The sequence below is a fragment of the Silene latifolia genome, chromosome 8 (assembly GCF_048544455.1).
Source record: "Silene latifolia isolate original U9 population chromosome 8, ASM4854445v1, whole genome shotgun sequence".
NCBI classification, from domain to species: domain Eukaryota; kingdom Viridiplantae; phylum Streptophyta; class Magnoliopsida; order Caryophyllales; family Caryophyllaceae; genus Silene; species Silene latifolia.
Genome location: NC_133533.1, coordinates 7,278,141 through 7,290,663, shown reverse-complemented (window position 1 = coordinate 7,290,663; position 12,523 = coordinate 7,278,141). Strand labels below are relative to the sequence as shown.

At 45.9% G+C, this 12,523-nt stretch overlaps 1 protein-coding gene across 1 annotated transcript; it reads right to left on the bottom strand.

The window, feature by feature from the left end:
- Positions 1 to 14: 14 nt before the first annotated feature.
- On the bottom strand, positions 15 to 2,111 carry LOC141594562 (uncharacterized). Its single transcript, XM_074414573.1, has 5 exons — positions 1,930 to 2,111; positions 778 to 1,268; positions 505 to 684; positions 307 to 411; positions 15 to 183 (listed from the first exon to the last, which is right to left on the bottom strand). The coding sequence occupies exons 2-5, from the start codon at positions 1,050 to 1,052 to the stop codon at positions 15 to 17; spliced, it is 729 nt and encodes a 242-aa protein (XP_074270674.1). The 5' UTR covers positions 1,053 to 1,268; positions 1,930 to 2,111.
- Between the last annotated feature and the right edge of the window lie 10,412 nt (positions 2,112 to 12,523).

The window sequence follows — 12,523 nt, the reverse complement described above, 5'->3', positions numbered from 1 at the left end:
GGACGAGAGAAGGCTCACATGAGAATCTTGAACTTTAGGTATTGTATTAGTATTAAACACAGATTTTTGCACTTAATGTATTGTATTTGAGCACGTACCCCTGTTATCGTAATAAAATCAGGGCCATCATCAGAATCTTTCGTGGGTTGATCCTGCTCGTTAGCTCTTCTCTTCTCAAAGGCTCTTTTTTTAATAAAAAAAAAAGGAGGCAGACACTCATTTTTTTAAGGGCAAAAATGAGCTTTTTGCTATAAATAAAAATTGAAACTTAATGTTATTATAAATAAATCAGTATTATAAACTTACTTATTAATCAAGCGCTTAAAAGTCTCGCTTGGTGGATTATGTATAGAGTCCAACCAAAAAACTTTCTTCTTTGTCGACATGATGGCTGCTAGCACCCAATGAGTCCTACATCAAGAGACATCATCATTATTAACAGTACATATATTAGTTATGAAAATGCAATTGTAGGGGGAAACGTAATATTAATTTGTTTATTACCCTTTTTCATTATAAGCGGCAAAAATTAGCTTCTTAGTTGTCGCCAATTGCTGAGCAATATAATCTACCCGATCTTCGAACGAGAATTCCGGAATAAATAAAGATAAAACATAGGGGCACAGGAATCCGTATTGATCAACTGGAATCTTCTTCTCGGGGATCATTCTCAATTTAAATATCCTACATTATTACGATATTAATTCCGGTATTTAATTAAAACACTTTCTAGTAGTCAGAATATTAGAATATGAAATTATTTATTAAGAAACTTACTTCATCCAAACAAATAGGTGTTGGACATCAATCTGGTCTAGGCCAGCCCAAATGGCTAGCATATCCCATGACATAAGTGCTTCGCGCTCAACCCCTAGAATATCCTCCTCGAGCGGAATAATTATCAATTGCTCGGTTGCTATGCGACGGCAAGCCTCCTCATGCAGTTTCCTCATCGTCACCGTTCTTACTTTTTGCATGTAATCCTTCCCAGTATATTGTGTGGAGTTTAAACTCCTAACTTCTTTCAGGTCGGGATCATAATGCTTCGTCATTCCGCATGTTAATGTCGGATAGGGACAACGCGGATATGAGTTCAGATTGAGCCTCCTCACTCTAGTTAGTCCTTGATCATCAAAATACGTTCAGCCAACCTGAAGACCTTCACTAATGAAACTAGGCTTGAGCATATGAGTGGGTAATTCAAAAAAGTTCTTTGTAGCTGTCACGGCCTTTTTCATCACTCCCTTTGGGATTCCATGATTCGTAACCTTATATAATTACATAAAATGAATTAAATTATAAGTAATCTATGCAAAAGTTATTGTCAAAAGAAACCGCTGAAAAGGATACATGAGTAAAAAAAATCATTTAAAATACAATCCCTATTATCAACGACATTATGTGCTTAAAAGATTGTATAAATAATCTCATATTCAGTTATTAACTCTACATTTTAATTAACACACAATTAAAAAAATTGAGAAGTTAGTATATCCAACCCAAATTTATACCAATTTATGTATTATACAACTGGTTGTATATACAACTTATTCAATATAGTTCAGCATTGTTATAAAGTTATCGAGCTCTACTAACAAAATTATCGAGTTATGATACAAAGTTATTGAGCTTAACATAATAATTATTAAGCTCAATAACTTCGTAAAATAGCTCAATAACTTGTAAAACAGCTCAATAACTTTGTGTAAGAGCTCAACAACTTTGAGACGGTTGTACAATGCTACTATACAACTCGTTATAGGAGAGTATTTGTGAATTTATACTCCCTCCGTCTCAAATCACAATCATATCTTTACATTTTTAAATTAATTTAACTCGTCAAAATAAAAATTACCAATGAATAGTAAATGGATCAAAATTAATATTAAGATAAGATAAGAGGAGGGAAATGAGAATATTTGAGCATACTTGAAATATGGCATCAGATGTTGGTGCTTTATAGACGGAGTCAAGGACTATTGATGGCCGATAATTCCAATTCCAATTCATACACACCAGGTCAGCTACTCGTAATTAAATCGTGGATAGCCGAGAAAGAAAGAAGGTGAAGAAGATTAGTAGGATATTTTTTAGAGATGGAGGGAGGGATGGAGTGGATGTAGTAACGTAGTAACATATATATATAAGTAATTTTGGGTATATGATTCGTTCTACTGTATCCTGCGATGTAACTTAGTGTTGAAAGAATAATTGGAAGGTGAGGATGATAACCAAGACGTGTTGTAACTGTTCCTTCTTCTTTAAGCCGTTGCCGCTCATATTGATGCTAGATGGAATTTATGCTGTCGCTCCTTGTAAAACATGACACGTGTTAATGGTACAAAGTACCAATTGACAACCAATCCCTTTTCTAAAAGTCGGGATGCTTTTATGTTACGTCCACCAGCTTGCGACGGGTTAAATATCACCCACATGCGTAAATAAGACAAAAAGTAGAATGCACAGAAAATCACAAATGATTTGTCTTTATTCTCCCATGTGGGTTTTATTTGACCCGTCAGTACGTCACAAGCTCAATTAGATTTGTATTTGATGTACCATGTCCATATACATCTGCAGGTATAATTTGATATAATCCAATTGGATTCTTAATGCAGTGATCGTTTAACGATTTTCTTCTTTATTTTCCGTTGACATCATTAAATTTTACAAAAAAGCGATCCAAATCGACTCTTTTCGTGATCATCATTCGTCATTATACATCAAGTCCAAAGAGGGATGCAACCTTATTCACATGTCAACAACAATAGCATTCGTACTAACAACAAACACTTGAAAATTCGTACTAACAAAAAAGCAGAATATCATATCAAACAGAGTTAATATTGCAATTGTATTCGTCGTAATATCGCATATTATATTCTGTAAATATTCGTTTTAGGATATACTCCGTATTCCATATTTTGTATATCTTATAATTATTTGTTAGGTTTCCCAAAGTCCGTAGATTAGCTTTGAGCTGTACTCGTATATAATTATTCTGTTAGGTTTCCTAACAAATATTTAAATATTATATTCTATTTGAATACTTGGTGGCTGCCTTAATCGTATATAATAAAAGTTCGAAATATTGTTCCTTTCTGGTTTTTTCGCGGTTTTGATCGAAATAACAATCGTCTTATTTTAAGAGATCTTGCGAGTTTTAACGTTCAATTAAGGTTACTTGCATAGTCGATAGTTCCATGGAGATGAATGTAGAGCAAAATATTAAAGGCGGAGATAAAGAACGGAATTCCAATACGAGTGATGCATCAAATGCAGACATTCCTGAAGAAATTCAGATTGATATCATGTCAAGGCTGCCACCGCCCAAGTCATTGTCGAGATTCAAGTGTGTTTCGAAACACTGGAATGATACATTAATCGTTCAAGTGTGTTTCGAAACACTGTACATAAGGTATTCAAGGTTCTGAGTATTATATACGGATGCAAAGCCAAAAAGTGTATTACTACCAATGCCGCGATACTAACTGTTGGATCGAATTATTGGAACCCGATTGACTATGGAAATTTACCAAGTTCAGTGGTCAGTAACGGTGCTTCGTTGCTTACCAACCAATGCACCGGCAGCCTTTGTCTTAATGGCATGATTTATTGGGTTCATAAAAATACAAAGAATATATTTATTGTGCTTAGCGTTGTTGCTTTTGATTTGAATCTCGAGGCTTTTAGAGATAACGAGCTTATCATGACACCCATGAGAGACGATACATTCAAATACTATTTGACATCGTTGAAAGAGTGCCCAACTCTGTTCATTTGGAAGATCGGAAGTGATGGCACTCAAGAGGTAGAACAATGGACATTGTTCAACCATAAAGATCCGAATGCGTCTTGGAAAAGCAGGATTATTACGAATCATAATTTTCCGAAAATGGTACGTTACGGTGCTTATGGGACAACTACTGCAGGAGGTAGCGCCCTGCTAAAATTTTCAGAAAAGATTAATTCCGAGTGTTTTTGGTATTTATTGCATGATCTTGAGAATTTCGCCATAGAGTAACATGTTATAGTTTTCATTTGGTTATGTGAATTATAGGCTTCGAGTGTTTTCATTTGGTTTTGTATTCTTGATAACAGTTCCCTGATTGTTATGGTTGAATTTACCTTATTAAAAGAAACTGTTACAAACATAAGACCAATAACGTCTATATTTCCCTTATTGTATTCTTGGTTTTGGTATACAAGGTATTAGGGGCGATTCTAGAATTTTAGCGGTGGTGGTGCGGATTTTAACGCAGTTTTTTCATCATTAAAAATATACTCTGTACTTCGTAAGTTCATATTTAACAACTATAAATATTACTTTTATCAAAATAACAAAACACAACTATAAATATTACTTTTACCACCTGTGTTTTGATGATTCGTACTTGTCATATACTATTGTTCCGAGCGTAATTCCAGAGCAGATGTTTGATACCACTCGTAGCTAGTAGAACGATGTCCTTGCTTGAATCCTTCTTGGGGTCTCCTGAAACGATGAACAAACTGAGGGCTCGGCTTTGGCCGAGCGTACTCACTCCGACGCTCAAGTCAGTAAACTTAGAGAGAAGTTGTTGTAACTTGGCTAAGAGTGTATTGTAGAGAGATAAGGAAGATAATACCAGATGAATAGTGGTTATTAGGTCAATTTGTGGATCCTTTCCTCAATGAAGGTTGAGGAGTATTTATAGGCATTCACCTTTTGTCACGTAGTGGCCAAGTGGCCAAGTGGCTATCAGGTGGAAAGACCGTTGTACCCTCGGCCGATGGACCTGTGGCAGGCTCGCCGAGGGTCTTGGATGTGAGTACGCGGATGTGTGTCCCGGCTGGCTAGTTGTCTGGCCGAGACCTGGGTGACAGGCCGATGAGCTTCATCGGCTAGGCTGTCTAAGTTGTTGACTTTGCTGTGGATATCTTTGACCTTGCTCAATATGTTGACTTTGGTCAGCGGTGCAGAATATGCCCCATCAATTTGCCCCCAGCGTAGTCTATGCCGTGGCATGGGCTCCGATGTATGTTGAGCGTATATTCTGCGCAAGTATTTTGCAAAAATTTTCTGCGTCGGCCTCTTCTGATGCGTCGGCTTGATCATTCGTAGGCCTACCATATCCCCCCTCCACATGGATGCGTAAAGGGTGTCCGATGTGGGAAAGAATGTGATGCCGGCCGAGACCAGGGCTGAGAGTGCCGGTTATTTTTGATTGACCCCGGCCGGTGCTTCCTGGCTTGGTTGATCATGTGGCCGGCGGAGAGCAGGTACCTAGGAACTTGTTGAGGGAGATGAACAGGCGAAGAGATGTGAATGGGCGTGTTGAATACGCTTGGTCACTGTAGCATTGATTGACATTCAACTGTTGCAACGATTGACATTCCGTGGTTGCATGTCTGACACGTGTCTGTTCGCTGATTGGTTGACGCTTCATGGGCTGTGCCCTGATTGGTCCTTCTTCATGGGCTTTTCCCTATAAATAGGGCAGTTTATTCCGTGATTTTGGCCATTACTTTCATTTCCTCAAATTTTCGAAAATTTTCTCCCAAAATCTTCATCTCTCTAAACTTTCAAGGGCTTTCTTTTCTTCAAATCTTCGGTCTTCGATCCGGCGAGTGTTTTTCTTTGAGGTAAACAAACAAATTTTCTTTTATTTCGTTAGTAATTTGTTGTGAACATGTCCTCTGTTGATGCCGGCACTAGTACTTCTGCGCCGGGGGGTTCCCCGTTGCGCCTTGACGAGGAGGGGATACTAGAAGCCGTCCCGTTAAGGTTTGGGGGCCCTAGGTCTCCTTCTCCCGTTGCTGATCTGCCCCTCCTGGAGGAGTTGGAGGATGAGGATGATGCTGATGTTGTTAATGATGATGATGAGAGGGCTCTCGTTGATGGTGGGAGGACGACTATCCCGGATCATGGTGAGGCCTGCACGACTGGCCTCGACCGTGCATTTACAAATAAGTTCGCAAGCAGCTCCGGAGAGACTCTTTTCGGAGGTCACTTCTTCCTCGGTGAGGGGTATAAAATTGTTATTCCTGAGGAGGGTCAGGCGGTCTGCTGTCCTCCCCCGGGTCATATCGGCGTACATATTAGGCATCTGGAGTATGGGCTCCGGTTTCCTTTGAATGAACACGTCATGGCCATCATTAAAGCTATGAACGTTGTCGTGGCCCAACTGCATCCGTTGGCCATGAGGACGATAGTCAGCTTTGTATGGATCTGTCTCTTTAGGGGGGAGGTTCCATCGGTTAACCTGTTTCGCCGCCTCCATAGTCTTCGGCCGTCAAAATCCGGCAAGGTGGGGTGGTACAGCGTACAGACGGAGCCGGGCTATGTCTCTGTGAACAAACTTACTTCTTGCAAAGACTGGCAAGGGCGATGGGTGTACGTCCAAGTGCCGGAGGACTACCCATTGCCGCGGTCTTTCCAGAGCCCCGTTTACTTACGGTGTGAGACCCGGGAAGAGTATGAGAAATACGTCTCCCGGGGTGGCAAGGTCAAGATGGACGCTTCGTTTGTCGCTCTTACTGCGGACGAGAAGCGGGCAATGCGGCTGTTTGGTGCTGAGGAGGGATGGCTGCCCCCGACTCAGATTATTCTTCAGGATGAGCTGCTATGCCGCGTCGGCCTCATACCGGCCCTCAACTGGGGTGAGTGGGGTCGGTGTGAGGCCCACCTTCGCTTGTTATGTTCCTTTTTCAGCCTTGTTTTACTTCCTTTATGTAACTCTTGTTTGATTTCTTGCAGATCGGTTTGGGCGGGATCTGTCTGAGAAGGACTTGAAGAGGCTAGGTCTTGATAAGGACGGGAAGGTTGTCAACCGGCGTCCTACGGCTGACTCGAAGGATCGCAGGCTAGCCCCCAACGAAATCATGGAAAAGCAGACGAGGGGGTTGGATCGGGAGACGGCCCAGGCACGGGTTCTCGGAGGCGTGCCGAGGAGATCAAAGAAGGCAGCGTCCAAGTCGGCGGCTGTCTCAATGCCAACTCCTTCTTCGGCCCCGGTGGCCCAAAAGGATCATGTGGAGGTGATCAACATTACTGAGGAGGAGGTGGCCGTTGCTAAGGTCCCTTCTCCGAAGAAGAGGAAAGATCCACCGCCTGCTTCCAACGTTGCCGGGGAGAAACCTGCCTCCACCAGCCCTCCACATAAGAGGGTCCAAACCGGTACGGATCTAACTTGTGGTTCGGATTTAGCCGGTTCATTGGACGTTCCGATGACGACTTTCGATGTGTCAATGCACGGTGACATGGATGCCCTGTGTAAATTTTTTGTAGATCCATCATCGGCAGCCGGCGTTCTCACTGAACGGCAAGCAGGGAAACAGCCTGAGGAGGCGACTGAGAAGGCGGGTGACAGGAATGTCACCGTTGACTCCACACCCCAGAAGGCTACTCCTTCCGAGCTCGTGGCGGAGGGTGAGAGAATATACAAGAGGTTGGGGAAATGGAGCCGTCTAGCCGCCTCCCTCATCATGGAGCAGGAAAAGGCCGCGGCCCAATCTGGGCCACTGATTGCAAAGCTCAAGCTTGATATCTCTGCTGCGAAAGGGGAAGCCGGGAAGGCTAAGCTGGATCTTCGTATTGCCGAGAAGCGCGCGGAGGAGACTGAGAAGCTGCTGAAGGCCGAGAGGGCCAAAGTTGAGGAGGCTGATGGTGCCACGGCCAAGATGATGGCGGAGCGGGATAGGTATAAGGAAACCTACGACGCTGTGGTTGCCAAGAGGGACGAGTGGGAGGATCTGTTCCGGAAGCAGGCGGAGGTGCTCAAGGACACACAGGCTATCCTTGCTCAAAAAGAGAAGGATATTGAAATGCTTCAAGACGATCTCCTCCCTAAAATGTGTGTCCAATTCCGGGACCAGGCCAGGGAGGCGGCCAAGGAGGCAATCAGAACGCTCGTCACCGACGGCTCCTTCCCGTGGGATAAATATGACCAGCTCCTGGATGAGATGGCTGATGCTGCGGAAGCAGCGGCTGCTGAGAAGGAGGAGGCGGCGAAGGCGGCTCAGATAGCGTTGGCCAAGGCGGCCTATGAGGCAAAGGAGGCCGAAAAGGAGGCTGAGAATGTCGGGCCTTCTTTTGAGCCGCCACCGTCAGACAGCTGCCCCTCGATGGAGGGCAGCATCAGGCATAGGGAGACGGGCGGTCGTCACCAGACTCACCCGGCGTCTCGGATAGCCTTAGCTGTTCGGGGGCCAACTATTGAGCCTTTCCTCCCTGCCATCTTTTGGCGCTTCAATTGATATGCTTGTAATCTTTTGCTTTTCTTTTTCCTTGTTTGTAAAAAAAACTTTCTTGGTAGGTTGTGTTTAGGCTTGCCCCTATGGGGACGGCCGTCGTCTGTATTCTTCTTTTAACTCTTTTAACAAAGTTTATCCTTTTGGCCTTTGGCTTGGCCGAGGCATTGATCAACCACCTTTGTTTGTCCTTTTGCGTTATTAATTGAGTGCCTTCGTTTTTACCTTTGGTATGGCCGAGGCGGTTTGAATGCATATCTCAACTGAGTAGCGTCTTTTATGTACTGACCGATGCGTCCCCGTCGCCTTTGGCCAATTGCCGAGGTGACTGGGGTTATGGCTCGACAGCGATTCTTCTAGCGTACCGGTCATTGTGTCCCCGTCGCTCTCGGCCAATTGCCAAGGTAACGGGGTTATGGCTCGGCAGCAATTCTTCTAGCGTACCGGTCATTGTGTCCCCGTCGCTCTCGGCCAATTGCCAAGGTAACGGGGTTATGGCTCGGCAGCAATTCTTTTAGCGTACCGGTCATTGTGTCCCCGTCGCTCTCGGCCAATTGCCAAGGTAACGGGGTTATGGCTCGGCAGCAATTCTTCTAGCGTACCGGTCATTGTGTCCCCGTCGCTCTCGGCCAATTGCCAAGGTAACGGGGTTATGGCTCGGCAGCAATTCTTCTAGCGTACCGGTCATTGTGTCCCCGTCGCTCTCGGCCAATTGCCAAGGTAACGGGGTTATGGCTCGGCAGCAATTCTTCTAGCGTACCGGTCATTGTGTCCCCGTCGCTCTCGGCCAATTGCCAAGGTAACGGGGTTATGGCTCGGCAGCAATTCTTCTTTGGGTGGCAACTATGGAGGGGACAAGCACTTGGATGGAAAACTTGGTTGTTTCTTGATTTAAGATCGCGCGTTGGGGTGTCCACATTGGGTTTGGACACCTCCGCCGCTATACAAAGTACTTTCTTAGGTTGTCGGTGTTCCAATGGCTCATCAAAGGCACACCCCCCATGTCTGTCAGCCGGTATGTACCCGGCCTCATTTCTTCAACCACCTTGTAGGGACCCTCCCAGTTGGCCGTCAGTTTACCGTGAATGTTTCCTTTGTTGGTGGCGGCTGACTTTCTTAGGACTAGATCTCCTACTTTTAAGTCCCTTTTGTGGACTCTTCGGTTGTAGGCTCTTCTCATACGGTTTTGGTATACTTTGCCAAGTTGAGGCGTCTTTGTATCTCGGCTTTCTTCGACCAGATCTAGGGAGGCTTTAAGGCCTTCCTCATTTTCGACCGGGTTAAAGGTAGCCGTTCTGAATGTTGGCACCGTCGCTTCAATTGGTAGGACTGCTTCGGATCCGTAGACTAAATGGAAAGGGGTGTACCCCGTTGCTTCTTTCTCGGTGGTCCGTAGGGACCACAGGACGCCGGGTAGCTCATCGGCCCATCTTCCTTTAAGGTCTTCCACCGTCTTCTTCAAACCGTTGAGGATTGTCTTATTGGCTGCCTCCGCCTGTCCGTTGCTCTGTGGGTGGCAGACGGAGGAGTATGCAAACTTGATGCCAAGCTCTTCTAACCAGTTCATTATCAGGTCACTCCAAAATTCTCGGCCGTGGTCGAATACCATGACTTGGGGCAATCCGAAACGGGTTATAACATTTTCCCAGATTACCTTTCTGACGGCCGCTGTGGTCTTTGCCGGTACTGCTACAGCTTCAACCCATTTGGTGAAGTAATCAACGGCGATGATCAAGAACTTCCTTCCTCCGGAGGCCGTTGGAAATGGCCCTAGCATGTCCATCCCCCATTGTGCGAAAGGGAGGGGGCTAAGCACCGGTTGCAGGTCTCGGGAAGGAGCGTGTATCACCGGGGCATGCATCTGGCAGTTTGCGCATTTCTTGGTCTTCGTTCGAGTCCTGAAGCATGGTGGGCCAGAAGTAGCCGGCTCGGAGAGCTTTGTGGGCTAGCGTTCTTGCCCCCATGTGGTGTCCGCATATGCCCTCGTGAATCTCTGTCAGTATTAGCTCTGCGTCGGTTGGACCGACACATTTCAAGAGTGGTCTTATTACGGACCTTCTGTATAGTTCTCCTTCGAACACCAAGTACCTTGCGGCGATTCTTTTTATCTTGGCCGAGAGATTGCGGTCCTCCGGCAACTCACTTGTAACTTTGTACTTCATTATCGGAGTCATCCACGTTGTCTCGGTCTCTACGTTGCCCATTATGTCGACGTCCTCGGTGATACTCTTCGTATTCCTGATATCTACCAGCACGGTTCGGCTGATGTTCTTGATGGTTGAGCTGGCAAGTTTGGAGAGAGCGTCGGCCCGGTTGTTCTCGGACCTGGGGATGCACTGAATTTTGAAGAACTTCAATTTTGCTGTGTCGGCTTTTACCCTTTCCAGGTATCTTACCATCCCATCGTCTCGCGCCTCGAACTCTCCTCTGATTTGGTTGGTAACCAACAGTGAGTCTGTCTTCAACACAATGTGTTCTACTCCGGCGGCCCTGGCTAGTTCGACCCCTGTTATCACTGCTTCGTATTCGGATTCGTTGTTTGAGGCCGGGAAGGTGAATTTCAAAGCGTACTCAAACTCGTCCCCGTTTGGGCTGATGATAAGGATGCCGGCGCCTGCGCTGCTTGTTGTGGAGGACCCGTCGGTGAATACCTCCCATACACCGGGGTGTATCTCCTCTTGATATGTGCACTCGGCCAGGAAATCTGCAAGTGCTTGCCCCTTTATCGAAGGCCTTGGTTTGTATTGAATGCCGAAGCCGGATAGCTCCACCGCCCACTTGACGAGTCTGCCGGATTGTTCAAATTTTTCCAATGCTTTCTCCAATGGCTGGTCGGTTAGGACCGTCACGGGATGGGCATCGAAGTAGGGTTTTAACTTCCTTGCGGCGATGACGACAGCAAAGGCTGCTTTTTCAACAAGCGGGTAGTTTCTTTCGGCGGGCAACAATGTGTGGCTGACAAAGTAGATTGGGTGTTGCTGCTTGTCTTCCTCCCTGATGATTACGGCACTGACCGTGGCCGAGGTAACTGCTATGTATAGGTATAGCGTCTCCCCCAGTATCGGCCTGGACAGAGTTGGGAGAGTCTGAAGATGGGCTTTCAGCTGCTGGAAAGCCGTGCTCTGTTCCTCCCCCCAGCTGAAGTCTTTATTCCCTTTCAATACTTTGAAGAATGGGGTGCTCTTGTCGGCTGACCGAGAGATGAAACGGGCTAGGGCCGCCATTCTCCCGGTCAGTATCATAACCTCTTTTCGATTCCTTGGCTCCGGCAGGTCTAGGATTGCTCGGACTTTGTCTGGATTGGCATCAATGCCTCTGGCACTGACGAGTACACCGAGGAATTTACCGGCCCGGACACCGAAGTTGCACTTCATTGGATTGAGCTTCATCTTGTATTTCCTTAGTGAGCAAAATGTCTCGTGTAAATCGGCCAGGTGCTCGCTGTCAGACTTGCTTTTCACAATAGCATCGTCGACGTAGGCCTCAATGTTTCGCCCTTTTTGACTTTGGAATACTTTGTCCACCAGTCTGGTGTACGTTGCACCGGCGTTTTTCAAACCAAACGGCATCATTTTGTACATGTATGTGCCGTTCGCGGTGATGAATGCGCATTTAGGCATGTCCCCCTCATCCATGAATACCTGGTGATATCCCGAGAAGGCGTCTAGCAGGCTCAGCATGGTATAGCCTGCCGTGGCGTCGATTAAGCTATCTATCCGCGGCAACGGGTAACAATCCTTGGGGCATGCTTTATTAAGGTTGGTAAAATCTACGCACATTCTCCATGCCCCCGATGACTTCTTCACCATCACGACGTTGGCTAACCACTCAGGATAAGTACAAGGCATAATAAAGCCTGCTTCTAGTAATTTATCTACCTCGGCTTTGATGGCGTCATCCTTCTCGGCTGAGGAGTTTCTCATCCTTTGCTTGACAGGGCGAGCGGTGGGAAGTACGTTTAGCTTGTGAATGATTACCTCCCGGCTCACGCCTGGCATCTCGGCCGCTGAGTAGGCGAAGACGTCTTTGTTTTCCTCAGCAGATCTAGGAGAGCGGCTCTGAAATTTGGTTCCAGGTCGACGCCGATAGTCACGGTGCGGCCTGGGTCAATCTCTACCTCCTCGGTCTCCGCTCCCTCTACCATGCCGACGGTGGTATCCATGGGTTTGCCATCCTGTCGTAAGGATTGTCTTTTCCCTTTTTCTGATTTCTTCGCCGTTTTGAAGGATTGCAGGTTGCACCCTCTGGCGGATACTTGGATATTCACCACCTCATCGTTCTCGTTCTTCGA

Excerpts from the sequence above, each read along its gene's own strand:
- LOC141594562 (XM_074414573.1), bottom strand. The coding sequence starts at position 1,052 with ATGACGAAGCATTATGATCCCGACCTGAAAGAAGTTAGGAGTTTAAAC. Across the intron at positions 685-777 it reads CACCTATTTGTTTGGATGAA|GATATTTAAATTGAGAATGA; the intron begins GTAAGTTTCTTA and ends GTAATAATGTAG. Across the intron at positions 412-504 it reads GCCGCTTATAATGAAAAAGG|GACTCATTGGGTGCTAGCAG; the intron begins GTAATAAACAAA and ends CTCTTGATGTAG.